This window comes from Alligator mississippiensis, chromosome 1, assembly GCF_030867095.1.
Source record: "Alligator mississippiensis isolate rAllMis1 chromosome 1, rAllMis1, whole genome shotgun sequence".
NCBI lineage: Eukaryota > Metazoa > Chordata > Crocodylia > Alligatoridae > Alligator > Alligator mississippiensis.
The window spans coordinates 154,781,104-154,798,605 of record NC_081824.1 but is presented as its reverse complement, the minus strand read 5'-3'; the positions used below and the strand labels follow the sequence as shown (position 1 = coordinate 154,798,605).

The 17,502-nt window shown below is 41.9% G+C and overlaps 1 protein-coding gene across 1 annotated transcript in view; it reads right to left on the bottom strand.

Annotated features, from left to right (window-relative positions):
• RYR2 (ryanodine receptor 2) overlaps positions 1 to 17,502 on the bottom strand; it is an 875,416-nt gene that overhangs the window by 301,982 nt on the left and 555,932 nt on the right. The window contains exons 27-28 of the mRNA XM_059715710.1: positions 13,387 to 13,595; positions 10,827 to 11,001 (exon numbers count right to left, since the gene is read on the bottom strand). Coding sequence (XP_059571693.1) covers positions 10,827 to 11,001; positions 13,387 to 13,595 — 384 coding nt within the window. The remainder of the gene's footprint in view (positions 1 to 10,826; positions 11,002 to 13,386; positions 13,596 to 17,502) is intronic.

The following is a 17,502-nucleotide window of genomic DNA, read 5'->3' as shown; positions in this document are numbered from 1 at the left end:
ATCTGTCTGTTGGTCAAAGCTCCTGACTGCACAGAAGTCTTGAGGGGCTTCGACAAACAGCTGATTGTCAGTCCCAGCACCCACCTGTCCACTAGCTTCTGATCCTATTTACTTTGCGGATCAGTTGGACATTAGCTCATCATGTATCAAGTAATAGATATACTTCACCAGAAAAGTCCTAACTTTGCAGAGGCTTAGCATGTGCTTACATGTTGAATGCTCAGACACTAGTGTTTTAAATGCAGTTTACACATGCTAAGTGTAACCTGTAACAACCCCTTAAGTTATTTCCCCTTGCAGTTACACACATCGGTGTATGCCGAAGTGGGGAGAGAAAACTGCCTCTGACAAAAGCTCATATACAGTCTTGTAAACCTTTCTATATTAATCACAGGCTAGAGGCTGTGCCATTCTCTGGAGCAGGAGAAATATTTGGATCCTTCTAAGCACAAAAAATTGGTTCTCACACTCCAGGCTTTGCCTTTTATGCTGAATATTCTGAGAGAAGCAACACACAATACTACATCTGAGTTCTCTTCTCAGCTCTCTCAGAAGTGATCTGTGCAACCTTTTTGTTTTCTCATGTTTAAAATGGGGGAGAGGATGAACTCAAGTTCACAGTAGAACCGGTCATCTCTTTCTCATATTCAAAACATTCATTCTTAATGGTGATGTGACAAATTGTGCTATGGTGCTGGTGCCTACACAGAGCTCCAAGTCTTTTCTCCACTCTTCTGTTGAACATCTGCAAGCAACAGACTAGATTCTGTCCTTAGGATAACTCCCTGGCCCAAAAAGTTTAGTCTCATCTGCTAGAACTTGTAGCTCCAGCAAAGGAAGTTTGCCAGCTTATGCAGGTGTTCACCCTTCAATTAGCAAAATATTATAGTCTGTCTCTTTCACAGAAGAAACTTATCTTCAATTACCGATTACTCTGAACATCACCTTTTCCACAGATAATCAGTAACACATATATTCTTCGAACAGAAAAAGGAAGGAAGGAAGGAAGGAAGGAAGGAAGGAAGGAAGGAAGGAAGGAAGGAAGGACATTGTAACAGGGTTCATCTCCAGGAGTGGCCATGATGCCCCTGGAGACCCCCTTCAGCCCTCACCCATCTCCCGTTGGGCAGTCACTCCCTCTCTCACCCACCATGCCTTGGTGTATTTAGCTTCTAGATAAAGAGAGGTTGCCTCAGGGTTTCCCAACCTTGCTCTTTCAATCATGATCATAGGTGTCTGTGTTTCTTGCCTTAAGGGTCAATGATGTGGCTTCAACCTCCCCTTTACATACATTCATGCATTGCAGGTGATGCTCCTTCCTGTTGACGAGCCTCTGCTGGGCTATGGTCACCCAGCCCCAGTGCTTGCCCCTCTTGAGCGATGGGCTCCTTGGCCCCCTTGGTCTCCATTTGTGACCCCTAGTCTTTGGCTCTTCCCTCTGAGCCTTGGCCCCACTACTAGGCCAGATGAGACTCGAGGGCTCCTCTGGCCACACTAGTCTCTGGCTGTGGCCCTGCTCAGCCTTCAGCCCATCTCTGGGCCCTGGCCCCACTTCATGGCCAGTGAGACCTTTGGGCTCCTTGGCCTTGCTGACACTAGCTCCTCCTGGGCTCCAGACCTCTAGACTCTCACCCTGTTGACATGGGCTCGGGGTCCCCCTGGCCCCACATGCTGCCCTTGCTCTTACTTGCCCTTCTCTGTGCACTTCCACCTCCACCCATGCCAGACTTCAGACCCCAGGCCCTCTCTACTCAGCCCCTCCTAGGTGCAGGCTCTCTCCCCCTGGGCCCCAACCCCTCTATTCTTCCAGTCTCTCTCTCTCTCTCTCTCTCTCTCTCTCTCTGCCAGCTGGGATCTCCTTACCTACCTTTAGCCCCTTCCACCAGTTTTGCTTTTCCCAGCTCAGATGTTAAGGCAGGAACCTGGATGTAGCCCTGCTGCCCAGGAGCTCCTTCCCCTGTGGCACTGACTAGACTCCATGCCCCACTCAGGCCCTGGGCTTGTATGCCCCAAGCCCACCCCCTTCTATAGTCAGGTGACTGTCTAATCAGCCCCTGGCACACCTGCATGTAACTATAGGTTGGGAAACAGAATGCAAGAAAAAAAAAATCTTATCCTGCTTTTCTTACTAGAAAGTAATGTCTTTTCTCTGACCAATGAACCATCCTCCTGTCAATCTTGTCCAAGTTTCTAGTCAGCAGCTTCCCTGTTTGCCCTACAGGTTATCCCAGCTTTCCATAGCTGGGGGGCCTAGATGTACACTCTAAGGCCAGGTATCCCTAGACAAAGGTCCTCCTTTAAAGGTATGACTTAAATACCTTGTTTCTCTATTCAACATTCAGGGAATATATGTGGTTTGGACATGATTTTCTCCGTCCAGATAGCCCTCTGTCTGTTTTATCAGGGGTTATTTCTGATACAATATTGTCTTCAAGTAAGGCTGTAATATTTACATCCTTGTCTAGGATTTCACCTTCCACGCAGACACACTCTTAATCATATTATTTCAGCTGTCCCTTATTCAAGCAAGCTACAGATGCTGTCTCAGTGAGAAATTTTCTTTTGAAATGTACTCCAATTCTTGTCTGTGTACCTTGAAGCATATCTCTTGAGATATAATGAGTCGATGTCTGGGGCTGATGCATCTACTCAGGTACACATGGAGAGTTATGCTACCTTTCTGTGTGATGAATATGCATATCAACTCCAAGAGTGTATATTTCTAAGGAACGGGTTCGTCTTGGCTGTGTGAATAGCTTTTGTCTGGTGTGGGACGTTTCTGACACTTTACTCAGCAATAACCTCCCTTCCTGCATCAAGTCACACTGTAAAAATATGAAAATGTAACCATACCAAATATAATGATTCATATAAACATAAAAATGACAAAATGGAAGGTAACTTAGCATTAGCTGTACACAGATATCAAACACCACAGAATAAATCTGATTTGAGGGATATCTATACATTTTGGGGTCCACTAGTACCCTAAAATTAATCTTACATATCAGTGAATCCATGAAGGGTGAATATAATTTAGAAACAGAACCAACACAGAGAACTTTGGGTACTCTTCAACTCAAAAAAGAGGTCAAGTAGAGCTCCTTTCTCTTTTATCCAAGGAAAAGAAATGGATACAGGAGCAAAAACTTAATAACATTTCATCAATGTCATTAACTCCATATATTACAAAAATAGAAGGCAAAGAAAGTAAAATAAATCCTTTTTAAGCTATAATTTTTCAAGCACAAGAGTGTACTCTAGGGAGCATGAATTCATCTGTCAATCTACAAATCCCTTGTACGTAAAGACAGAAAGCACACCTATTTTGACAGACAAATTCATCCACCAAAATGTGTTGATGCTCACTTATTATAACAACTTATTTACAGTCTGTGAATAAGCCACAGCAAATATTTGCGGACAAATTGAATGAACTACACACATATAAGGAAAGATAGTTAAAAGTGTATTTTCATAACCCCAGAAAAGTCTTTTTAATCTCTACAAAGTGTCTCACTAGAGAAGGAAACCAATGCCATTTCCTAACAGAAAGAGAAACAAGGCTGCAGAGAAGCTACACCAATGTACTTAATCCCAAGCCCAATGGATATAAAACTCCACTGGGTTTTTAATCAGTCTCCTCCTCCACCCTATGGAATACTCACAAGAGTTCTCACCACTAATAAGTGGTGCCCATTTTTAAGATGGAGAGAAGGGATGAGCCAGGTAACTTTAGGCCAGTCAGTCTTACGGCTATCCCTGGGAAAATACTGGAAAAAGTCAAAGAGCGTATTTGTGAAGGCCAGCAGGGGAAACGATGCTGCAAGGAAACCAGCACAGGTTTGTCACAAGTAGATCCTGCCTGACAACCTTTTTATGACCAGGTCACAAACTGCCTTGACACAGGGGCTGAGGCTGATGTCATCTACCTGGATTTTAGGAAAGCATTCGACACAGCTTTGCATCCTATTCTCATAGGTAAGCTAACAGGCTGTGGAGTGGATGCCTACAGAGTCAGGTGGGTGGCTAACTGGCTTAGGGACTGCACCCAGAGAGTGGTGGTGGATGGGTCATTCTCGGCCTGGAAGGAGGTGGGCAGCGGGGTCCAGCAGGGTTCGGTCCTTGGACCATGGTTATTTAATATCTTCATCAGCGATTTGGATGAGGGTGTGTAGAGCACCCTCTCCAAGTTCGCAGATGATACCAAGTTATGGGGCAAAGTTAACACACTAGAGGACAGGGAGCAGATACAGGCCAACCTGGACAGGTTGGATCAATGGGCAGAACAAAATAGAATGCAATTCAACAAAGATAAATGTAAGGTATTCCACGTAGGAAGAAGGAATCCCCATCACACCTACTTGTTGGGGGATGACCTTCTCAGCAGCTCAGAGGCTGAGAGAGATCTTAGAGCCATAGTTGACTCCAAGGTGAACATGAGCCAGCAGTGTAACGAGGCCATCAACAAAGCCAACCGCGCCTTGTAGTGTATTAGCAGATGCATGACCAACATATCGAGGGAGGTGATGCTCCCCCTCTATGTGGCATTGGTCAGGCCACAGTTGGAGTACTGTGTCTAGTTTTGGGCGTCGCACTTCAAGAGGGACATGGAGAATCTGGAGAGGGTTCAGAGGAGGGCCACTTGCATGATTAGTGGCCTCCATGAAAGACCTTACGAGGGGAGGTTGAGAGATCTGGATCTCTTCAGCCTTTACAAAAGATGGCTGGGGGTGACCTTGTAGTCGCCTATAAGTTTATCAGGGGTGGACAGCAGAGAATTGGTGATACACTGTTTACCAGAGCACCCCAGGGAGTAACTAGGAATAATGGGTGCAAACTAGTGGAGAGTAGATTTAGATTAGACATTAGGAATACATTTTTTACAGTAAGGGTGGCCAGAATCTGGAATGGGTTTCCAAGAGAGGTGGTACCGTCACCTAACTTGGAGGTCTTCAAGAGAAGGCTTGACACCTGGCTGGGGTCATCTGACCTCGGTCCTCTTTCCTGCCAGGGGCAGGGGGTCCGACACGATGATCCATTGGGTCCCTTCTGACTCTATAATCTATGAATCTATGGGACTATGGATAGGAATGTATGGGTGGGACTTGGGTTTTGTATTCAATGTATATCTTTACAAGGAGGACGTCATGGTCAGCATTCTATAAGTAATTAATAATATAATGCTGACAGGAATCACAAAAGTCCATTGCCTTTATGTGACTATGGAAGTATGAACCTTGTGTTGCCTGACGTCTTTTTTGAAACACAAAGCACTTTTTTGAACCATACTGCATATCGAGATGCAATGAAGCATCACCTTGATCTACATTAGATTCTTAAAATTCATGATTGTGTTTTGATAGAGGTATGATCATACAGCTGGCCAGCCAAGACCATTTTATTAACTGGTATATAATCATTCAGAAAAACAGAATAAAACATACGCAATGAATAACAACAAATTTTTATTAATTACTTCACTATCAAATCTGGAAGTTTTATAATTAGTCCTAACAGATTTATTTTGGTTTGTAGGAGTGTGTGTGGAGGTGGCATAACATACTGCTGCATTTTTTTCAACCAGCATCATGTTGAATTATTCAAAACATTTCTATCAGACATTTCTTTTTCCCCTAGGATTTTTTCCTTGCAGCCACTCACAGGATTTTTGCAACTATAGCTATTGAAATACATGCTTAATTCCTGCCACTAAACCTAGTTAGAGACTTTAGACCTAATCCCAAACCCTTTGAGGTCAACAACCCTTTCATTGATTCTAGTGGCTTTGAATTAGATCCTTTGTAAAAGCCTGCTCTCAGCTCCTCTGCACTGTTCAATTTTATTCACAATTCTTTAGATGGCCAGAACTCATAAACAAAAATTTAATGCAAGCACTAATATGTCCACCAGAAATTAAATACTTATAGGTAAACTAGCAGTCCACAATCAATGGCTTTGAAATAAGTAAGCAGATATCTTATTGTCTGCACTGTAATACTGTAATGTTGTAGAACCTGCTTAATTGAGAGAGATCTTGTCTGAGAATGCCCATAGAAAACTGCCATAGCTGATGTCTGTTGAAGCCTTTAAAAAACAGTTCTCTCCAACTCTGAACACATTGCTGCCCCCTGTCAAAAGTGGGCCAGGTCTGTTGATATATAAGGCAGTCTGTAATGATTACTTGTATATTCATACTTTGGAAGGGACTGAATTTTTTCTTTGGAAGCTTTACTTTCCATTTTTTATTTGTATGACCCCAAAACACTATGTACAAAAAATCTTAACAGAAAGTTAGATGTTAAACAGATGAGATATCATAGGTGTTTGTTCTGGTAGGTTGTTTTTTTTTTCTTCCCAGTACTGATCTTGCCATTATTTTTTAGACATTATTCACATAATAAATTAAAGTTGATGCATTGTGCACAAATACCTAGTGGAAGGGGGACAGGGTATACATAAACACTAGGGTTATGTGAAGCTTTGGTCCCTGATTCGATTTGGTGGAGATTCAGCCTGATTCAGTGGCCGAATCTCCAAATCCGAAGCAAATCAGACCCTTTAATCACTCCAAATTGAATCGGAACTCTCCAAATCAATTCAGAGAGGTTTGGAAAGATTTGGTGATTTGGACATAGACACAGCTTTAAATGTTTTTTCTACATACCTCAAGGTACCAGGCAGCTAGTTAATGATGCAATGGTGGGGCAGATAGAGCTTCACATGGGAGCATGGGGGGCTCCCCAGCACGTTTGACAGCAGACCTGGAAGTAGACCAGAAGCACTTCCAATCCACTTCCAGGTCCAGTGGGGAGCACGTGGGGGCCTTCCCCGCTCTGCACCCTCCCAGCTCGGCAACTGGTACCTCCTGGGTCTGGCAGGGGCACCCAGGGTGCCCCCATGGCCAATCAAATCAGGGACCAAATATTTCCAGTCCACTTCCAGGTTTGCTGCCAAGCACTCGGGCCTGCACCCCCCCCACCCCACCCCGCTCCTGTGCAACACTCCATTTGCCCCAGCATTGCAGCGTTCACAAGCCACGCCTGGTACCTTGAGGTATGTAGAAAAAACATTTCAAGCTGTGTCTATGTCCAAATCACTGATTTTCCGAATGAGCATCAAATCTTCAGATTCAGATTCGGCCAAATCGAATCAGAGACAGTGATCGGAATCAACTAATCGAATCACTGTCCCCGATTCGGGCCAAATCTGAATCCGAATTGAATACAGCCCATTTTGCACACCCCTAATAAACACAACTGTTTGATGGGAAATAGAGGTACACACACTCCTGAGTTGATAAGATTTAAAGCACACAATCTCTCCATAAGAAGCTATGTTAGGTTATTCAGGAACAGCTGCAGATAGATACAAAAATGACTCACTCTTAAAATAAACAGATGCTACCAAGCATCCACACTAAATGCTGTTGAAGACAAAAATAATCTGCTAAAAGGGTATCTGCAAAAAGAAGAAATTAAGTCATAATTATGCAGCCCAGTTTTTAATGAACTTTAATTGCGGTAATGGTATGATGCATATCTGTGGATGGAGGAAAATATGTATGTGATAACTAACTTAAATACTGTTAGATGGCCTACCTCTTCATTTTCTTGCTTCTTTGGGTCCATGTCAGGAATAATATTTACATGGAAACTAACTGCTTCACACCCTTCTGTACATATGTCTTAAATATATGCATATGCACATGCACATATCATACATTGAACTTAAGTATTAGACAAGTAATATACATTATCTGCTTTACATTTTCTGGTCATTGTACCGTTACCATATGCTCAGATCAGGATAGACCATCTGCTATTGTAATGAGCTACTTCATATTAACTACAAGGCCAAATCCTTAAAACAAAATCAGAACAAAAGGTTATTAAAAAATAGAGCAGTAAGTAATCCCATGGGCATCGAGCATCCATAATTTTAGAAATCACAACAAGAAGATCAAAAATTAAAAAAGGTACGTGAGGGCCCAAAATACTTTGTGAAAACAGTTAAAGGCTTTGCAAACTGGGTTTAAAAAATGTATAGGTCCAAGGGCCTTGCTACACCTTACACAGTGAGCTGTAGAAATGCTGATGAGTGTTACTGCTAACTCAAGTTTGGAGCAGTCGTTTCAGGACAGCAGAGGTCTGGAGGACTGAAAGGTAACAATCCCCCCACCTTCCCCACCTCCCATTCTGGGCTTCCTCTCTGCCCCCCAGGGTTCCCCAGGTTCCTCCCCACACCTGGGGCTCCCCCCTGCATCTTGGGGTTCCCCCCATCCACCCACCTCACTTATGAGTGGCCATCTGCACCATCTGTCCCAAAGAAGCAGGCAGGGAAGGGTTAACCTGGATGCTTGGCCCCTGCCACTGCTGCTGATCAGCTGCTGCTCTTCTCCAGGCTGAGCCAGCCCAGAGAGCAGCAGCAGGGGCAGCAGCTGGGCAAAAAGGTTAACACTTCCCTGCTTGCTCCCCCAGGACAGACAGTTCAGGCTGCCACAAATAAGTATGGGGAGGGGGCAGGTGGGGCAGTGAGCAGGGATCTGGGGTGCTGGGGAGGGCAGAGGGGGTAGTGGGCCCAATCCAGGGCATGTAACATGAGCTGGGTACCATGAATCAGAGATAATCCTGCCCCGGAGTGGGGCAACTTTGAGTCGTGTAAGGAGTGCTTCAAACCAGTTTCAGGTGTTAATATACGGACAGTTCAGGGGTTAAGGGCTCCACCCAAAATTACAATGTAACAAATCTCTAACTCTTTAACAACACTCAACACAAAGGCATTTGGAAACAGTTGCTTTCTTTTATTTTATCTGTCTGCAAGTCTGTTGCCATTGTCATTTGTTCAAATAAACTTACGAGCATTTTGACCAATCTCCTTTTAAACTATGTTTGAAGTCACCAACATATGCATTTTCCTATAGTAATTTTACCTTGGGATCACTTGTTAACCAGCATTATCAACACCACAGTCCTGAAATTAATCGACTGCATGACAATTAAACATTCCCACCACTACCTTTGCAGTCTGTTGCATCAGGCCTGTTACTACATTATGTACATGTACCCCTACATCAGGGCGGGCAATTATTTGGGCCCACAGGCCACACAGGCAGTTCTGGGGAGCTGGCATGGGCTGGTCAGCACCCTGCTCCCCGCCACAACAGCCCAGAGCCCTTGCGCCCTGTGGCTCCTTCCCACCACAGTCAACACCGCACAGCCCCAGCCCTGATTCCAGCCCACCCCACTTCACAGCCGCTGCAGTCAGAACAGACCAGCTGAAACCCACATGGACAGCCCCAAACCCAGCCCACCCTGCACCTGCCCTGGACTGCCCACCCACAATGAGCAGTGGCAACGGCCAGGCAGAAGCTGCTGCCCAGCATGGGGGAAAAGCAACTCCTCCCCCTCACTGCTGCTGGGCCCTTCTTGCTGCAGCCTCTCAGAGCCTGTGCCCAGCTGCCCTGCAGCTCCTCTCTGCCACTGTCACTGCCACCTGTGGGCCACCCAGTGAGGGAGCAGTGGCAGTGCAAAGGAGATGCAGGGCAGCCTAGGAGTGAACTATGGGAAGCTGCAGCAAGAAGGGCCTGGCAGTGATGAAGGGGAGAGGCTGCTTTTCCCCCATGCTGAACAGCAACTTCTGCCTGGCTTCCACTTCTGCTTTCACTGCTCAATGTGGGCAGGTGAGTCTGGAGCAGGTGTGAGGTGGGCCATAGTCAGGGCTGTGTGTGCAGGTCCCAGCTGGTCTGCTCCGCCAGGCCAAGTCCAGAGTGGGCACAGGGTGGATCGGGGTTGGGGCTGTGTGCACAGGTCCCTACCAGTACCAACATGGGGAAAGCAGCAGGAGCTGGAAGAAGCTGCCACTTGGGCTGCCTGGAAAGGGATTCCAGCTGTGCAGCCACACCAGCCCTGCTACATGCCTTGGGGGTGGCAGGACACACCACAGGCCAGACAGCACCTGGGCTAGGCAAGACCAAAGGATGCACCACAGGCCAGACAGTCCCTCCATGAGATGGTTCCAGCTTGCGGGCTGTATTTTGTCCACCCCTGCCATATACACAAAGACAAACCTTTTTTAAAGGCTTTTCAAAAGGACATTTCTGCCATTAAAAAGTCTCCCATTCACAGTAATCCTGGAGTTAGAAGAAGGAAAACATGTGGATTTGGGATTAAGTGATTTATGCCAAGACTCTCTGCTTCTTCCTTTACACAGTAGGAAGAGAAGGACTTTCCTTTCATCAACAGCCCAGGTCTTAAATCATTCTGGCAATCCTTATCATGGTTTAAAATATTTTTTTAAACACATTTGCTAGTGGTGTGATGAAATTAGCACTGATTGTGTAAGGTTTCCTGCATTTTGAACAATGGTGGGATAAGATTGATTTTTTTATGGCTTATTTATGATATTTCTGCCAATTTAGCTTTTCACCTTGGAAGTAAAGGAGGGAATGTAAAGGAATCACAGAATCCAGGACAGTAGCCACTGACAGAATAGATACTCTTACCATGAATAAAAGTTCTACAGAAAAATTCAAAGTCAAATGTTATAAATGCAGTGGCTAATGATCAACACCATCATCACATTTTATATGATACTTGCTATTTTATTTCCATGTGTCTTAACCTTTCTACTAAGGTAAAAAGAGTAAAACAAGATCAAGGTTTTTAACCAAATAAACTATTTAGGTAGTTTTCACTTAGAGCTGCCTTCTCCTCTGTAAATACATGCTTCTCCTCTGTTAGCTCATGCACAACGATGAATGTATCTTTAAAGAATGTCAGACAATACAGCAACAACATCACAGCAGAAAGTGTGAAAGCACTTACCATCACCAACCTCAAAGTCCTTGAATGCAAGCTCTGATCCAGAGTCATCAAGCAGGATTTCACCATTCAAGGTGAACATCATGGTATGCTCATTCATGTCAACCATGCATCCCACAACATCCCCTGCCAGCCAAGAGCGGCCAAAATGCTCATTTCCCTGGTGCCACCGCTGGGCCTAAAAGTGATTTAAAAGAATTTCAGAAAATGATAGAGACAATGAATGTGTTCCTCTCCCCATCAGTGATATGACTACCAATAAACACCGTCAATTAACGCAGTACTAGAATTAATACTTTCAAGCATTTCATTTCAAAACAATGGCATTTAGTATTGAAAATAGACTTTTATTGTAGAAATCTAGCAATTATTTTGTACAAGCACTCCTAACATTACTATAAAATTGCTATTTCATTTTACTAGAAGCACAAGACCAAGAAACAGTTTATTTCTATGAAGTAACTTCATGAAAAGCCTGTAATAAAAATAATATAGTATTGATTACAAAGTCAAATATCTCCTTTATACTCCTTTATATGAAAATTACTTTTAAAACCTGTTATTTGTATTTGGCATATAAGTTCAGTTTGCAATTTTAAATGTATTCTGAATATATTCGAATGTGTTTGTTTACATTTATGAAATGCGAGAGTGATGTTCTCCAGTTACCAGATCCTGAAAGGGGTACTGAGCACACAAATATTGTTCCCGCTGGTTTCTTTGGAAACTGAGGGCATTCATTACACCCAGGAGTCGCAGAGAACTGACACACAAATGTAACTTTCGATTAGTGCCCTTTGTGGCAGAGCTTTGAGTACAGTTGAATCGAAATAGATAAGATAAATCCTCTACTAAAACTTTTATAAATTTTATAAAGCAAAGCAATACCACTGATATACCATTCCCCATTCACCTATTCCATAAAGACTAAATTTTCATCCATTTCTTTCTCTGAAGCTTCAGAATACAGATAACCCTTTCTACACATCCTGAAGGTCAACGTACTCAGTCTTCCTAACCAAGGATGAAAGCGACCTCCAGAATTAAAAGGCCTGCTGCTAAACAGCCTTGCAAATTGCCTGGGACCAGTTATTTTGGGCACCCCAGCTGATTTCCTCTGCAGTAGTATTATAAGAGTGGTATTGTGAGAATTGCCATTCTCAAAAGGCAGTCTAATACCATTAAGGAATGTATAGGTCAAAACCAACACCTTAAATAGCACTTAGAAATCAGTTGGAAACTACTGTAGGTCACATAGGATGGGTATATCTCGTTTTCTTCAAGAATTACAACTTAAAACATGGGAAAATTCACTGCATTCATGTTAGTCAAACAAAAAATATTACTCATCTCATTACTGGCTTACAGATGGCCTAAAGGAGTACACAGCTGTTGTGTTAGCTCAATAAAGTTGATAACTTTATACTTAAAATAGGATAGCACACAGCATCCTCTTATTCTAAACTGCTGCAAAGAAAGTGATGAACTTGGGATTTAGGAGACAGACTGATACTCAGTATTCCACTAATGATAGGAGGCCCTGAATAGTTATTTAATTTGATCAAATGTGTAAGAAATGCAGTGTTTCAATTAACCTTTAAGGTATCTCAGATTACATCATACAAAACTATCAAATAAAACATAGTAATAACAAAATAATAGGACTGAGGTAAGGTTGGCTCAACAATAGACATGACTATTCCTAAAACTAAGTTTGCAAAGAGTACAGTTAAACTTCTGTCAAGTATTGTAATAATAAGTCAGCTGAATTCAGTCATCGGATACAAAATATATATAACATGCATTTTGTACTAAGGCATGAGTCACCACCAGTATAGGTAGCAATTACTGTCTGGGCAGAGGTTTCACATGGCTTCACACTAAAATGATACGTTTAATTGCCACACTTGAATGAGTCATGTTATTCTCCTAAAGGATAAAAAAAATGCTGACTTAACCGAATGTCCTACTTCCCAATATATTCGTACATGCTTCGATTTCAATTCCTCATTGCCCTTTTAAACTGAAGTTGGAGCTAGAAAATGCTTTGTTTTATCGTAATTGTGCTTAACTGTGCTAAACAGTGCCAAAATTTGCACTGAAAATTAAATCTTCAGCATTATAATTTTTGCACCCCTATAACCTTACATCAAATTTTGCCTAACAAAAATCATTATCTGTTCACAGATATTTCCCACAGGCAATGCACTACAGTAGGAACTGGACGAAATAGGTTCTAGTCCCAACTCTACAAATGACCTGACTGGACTTTAGCTAAGTCATTTAACTTCTCAATGCCTCGAATACTCCTTCAAGGAAAGAGTTATGTAAGCACGAAGTATTTGTCTAATGAATTATATTTTTAATATTATTCTTCTTTCTCCCAGTCCTTCAAAGAGGAGTATAAACATTATCAAGTTCATATAACAAAAGCTGAAACACAGAATATGAAGTTAAACTAATGGCAGATGGAATAGGAAGCAAAGTAAATAACCTTTATTAACAACTTCATTACTTTCAATGAAGCAAATCATTAGATTTGCACATACTCTACTACACAAACCTTGAAACCATCAAAGACAAAAGCTTGTTCATCTGCACCAAGTTCTTGATCTGGTAGGCAGCCTGGCCTGGTCCAGCCAACCCTCATGTCTCCCGCAGTGACTGCCTCAAACTCAAAATACCACTTGCCAGACTTCACTGCATAGGTTTTCTCTGTGCGGAAGATCCGGAACTTTTCCATTATCCCACTGTACACATCTGATCTTGTAGCTGTAAAAATTAAAACACATTTTGTTCATCTGATGACAAAATCAAATCAGTAAAAATAAAAGGAGATAATGAATATGCCCATATAGCATCTGTGCCACTTAATTTTCTTAATAAATATTTAGAAATAGCAATGGCCCTCAGCAAAAATGTACACTATTCCACAATACCACATAATCAGGGCATGAAGACACAATAAGTCAGGTTTTGTTTCAATGATTGATTACCTTGAGTGTTAAGGAAAAAAACTGTGTCTTAATTTCAAGAGGAATGTATCAAACTATTGAATTTTCTTATGCTTTTGTTTGTTAATGATTGCTTTTATCTGAAATCTTCTCTTCATTTAAGTAGTTCTAGGCTGTGGTCAGGTTGCATCTTAATCTTCTGTTTGAGACACTAAAAATATAGAGTTCCTTAAATATCTCTTTGTATATTAAAAACTGAAAAGCATAATACCATTATAATAATATTTACTTACTATAAGGAGATCAACCCACAATCCTGTGTATGTATATAAGGACATAATTTGAATTGTGTAATTTAAGGATCTACAGAATTTGGGGGAGAGGCAGGAGGAAAGAAACATGTATTTGCATGATCCTATAACAAAAATATATACCAGAAAATGACATTTCAAAATTAGTAAAAATTATGTCAATTTCTGTCAAGCAGAAAGAACAGGGGATATGAAAACAGTACTCCTGTAAAATGAAGTTAAAGGGCATTTCTTATTATTACAACCCTGACAGCTTTGAGGATTCAGTCTGCAAACTACTATCCAAGGATATAAAAAAAAGATGATTTTCTTTTATCAGTCAATAGATACTTTGAAAATATTGCTGGGTACTGAAATTGTACTGTATAAGTAATGTATAAAGTTTCAGTTTAATATCCACTTACTATTTAAGCAGTAGTAAAGATACTGAGTTTTACTAAACATCTCTCCAGACTACAATGGCAGGTAAAGTATAACACACAAGTTTATCAGCCCATGGATTCCACTTCAACAATTTATTGTAAGTATCATATTTCTTAAAAACTAACATGGTTGCACGCAATTCTCTCAGGAGGAGCTCAGCATGAAACACTGTTTAAAAAAACTTCAGCAGAAAAGTGTATTCATCCTATTTTTCCCATGGACCTCATTATGCAAAAGATATCATCTTGATCACAATGGATACGAACACTAGGAAATGATTAGTAGTGTACTGCACAAGTGAACCATTGCTTCTCATACTTCACTAGAGAACTGTGGATTAAAGTTTATGGGAATTTAAAAGTAACCTTCCTCAATACATAAAATGTAGTCAGAACAGCTACTTAAACACAAAGAGACAAGGAAAAGGTGAGAGGGGCCAAAACTTATATATTTCCCTTCCTCTGTTCTTTTGACAGCTGTACTTAGAGCCAGATTCCATTCCACCTATTCAGCGAGTAAGTGGACTAAGTGAGAGTCTATTCCACCACGCTTCTATTACTGCAAAACCCAGTTACTGCAAAAAGAGGGTGGGTCCTCCTATTACTTCTCCTCACTGCCTTTCTGGGAATTACATAAATATGAAAGACAAATTAGTTTATCTTTCATCCTTTTGTATTCATAGTTTATGTGACTACTAAAATAAGGTTTTTAAAAGGAAAAAAAAATATATATGTGCAGTCAGTAATCTGGGTTTTTGGTTGTAGTCATTTTGGAGTCTGAGGAGAGATTTCCTATGCCTGAAAAAGGGTGACTGCAGTGGCGATGTGCAGGGGGTGTATGAGAGTGCGAGCGCCGGCTGGGGAGTGAGAGTGCCAGACAGCACTGCAGCCACTTCCAGGAGCGCCGCAGCTGCTTCCCAGTCAGCAAGTTTTCCTTCAGTTGGCAAGACTGGTCACAGGGGGACTCCCCGCCTCCCCCCCAAGTCACTGATTGGTTGCTGGGGGGGGGCATGTGCCCACCCTGACTAAGGTGGCTTATGGGTGACTGCCCCCAAAAGCTAAGAACTTTTTTCCAACTAGTTAGTTGGGCTAATAAAAGACATCATGCCTACTCAAAGAACTTTGCCTGCATTTGCACAAATCTAGTTCCCCATTCTAGCTCTAGTATTTTTTATTTTTTTTTGCAATTTTTTATCTGTGACAACACACTGTTGCACATAGTCAGTTTATGGGCCACTATAAAGCCATCTTTTTTTTTTTTCCAATGCTATAACCTGGTCAGTCATTCTGCAATTTGTATTTGTGGAATAAATTGTTCCATCCTATATGTAGGACTTTGCATTTGTCCTTACAGAATTTCATTTGATTGATTTCAAACTATTTTTCCAGTTTACCAAGGTCATTCTAAATCCTAGTTTTACCTTCCAGAGTATATGCAACTCCACTGGCTTGGTGTCATCCGTAAATTCACTAAATTTGCATTCAATCTTATCCTCCTACTCATTAATGAAGATGTTAAACAATCCCAAATTGCATTTGATACCTCTTCCATATCTTGAACTCTGACATTTCATAGTTGCCTTCCACCTTTAAATTAACTAATTTCCCTCAATTTGTTCGGAAAGCAGACCCTCTGAGTCTCTCTCTGTCTCTTCACCCCATGCTCACTACATCCTTTGGCCTCTACACATATTTATTCCTTTGCCTTCCTCTTTAACCTTCCAAAAACAGAAAACTCAGAAAATAAGCCTACTTGGTTTTCTTTGCGCACACACAAAAAGCCAGCACTGACCCTGCCTTCTTCTCCAAGTATTGCCTTCCAAGTGTTGCTAACTTTGCACTAAACTTTTTGATCTATTAAGGATTTTTTAACAATTTATTATGGGTAATCCTGCTGAACGATCTAGTGACATTTATGATGATTTTACAAGTCTCTCTGTAAAGACATCTAATATTTTTTTTGAGTTTGTCTGGAAATTTTTTGTCTCAAGAGTTGGGAATACTTTCCCTTCCCATTTCTTTCCCTGAACTATAAATATATTAAATATCCAATCTTTAGTTATTTCCCTGAATGCCTTGTCTTTTCCAGTCTGACTTCTGTTTACCTTACTCTAATGAAACTGCGCTCTCTCCCGTTTTTTTTCTCTTCCTAAAAGACTCTTTCTAAGGGTGTCTGCTCCATCATAACTTTCTTTGATTTCTATGATCCACTTTATACTCTATGATCCCCTTCGTAGAATCAGATGAAGTAAGCTGCTGCTGATGAAATTTTATATACCTCCATTTTAATTAGTTCATAAGGCTCAAATGTACTCTGTCCTCTGCTTGACTTTATATTAACATTGATAACTACCTCTCCCTCTTCATACCATCATTCCACCCTCTTCCCAGCTCTCTTAACTCTGGATAATTGTGTGGCAGGTCACCAGGGGGTGCTCCTGCGTGGAGCCACCCACCTCACTGCGCCCAACCACTTTTCAGGTTCCGAGTGCCTCTCTTGGGGCACCTCACATCTGGTTGATCCCCTTCCTGGAGCATACCTACAAGCCTGGGGGTAACACCGCCACCACCCAGAGTCTGGACTGATCTGAGACCTGTGCCATCTGAGAAACACAGGCGTAGTAATCCTTGAGGGTACTTGACTCACTGCAAGAACTTGGGGTGCTTCCTTCAGTCTGAAGCACAAATAGTGGTCTCCCTTAGTCAGCCAAACCGAAGGGACCCCAAGGCCTAATCTAGACCCTTTCTCAATAAATCTCCCATGGAGATACAAAGGAGAAATGTATTGGTTACAAGGAGTAGGTTTGGAACAGGGTACAGGGTAGAGCAATATCAGAGAAATACCTTAAAGCAAACAGTGGCATGGTAGCCTTTGATCACACATCTGAATTACTGCAAGCTATATACCTTGTTAGATCTCAGGTAGCTTACTCACTAGTATCATCCAGGAGCCAGTGAAGATTCCCTCTGGAGGCAAGCAGTTCATTCATCA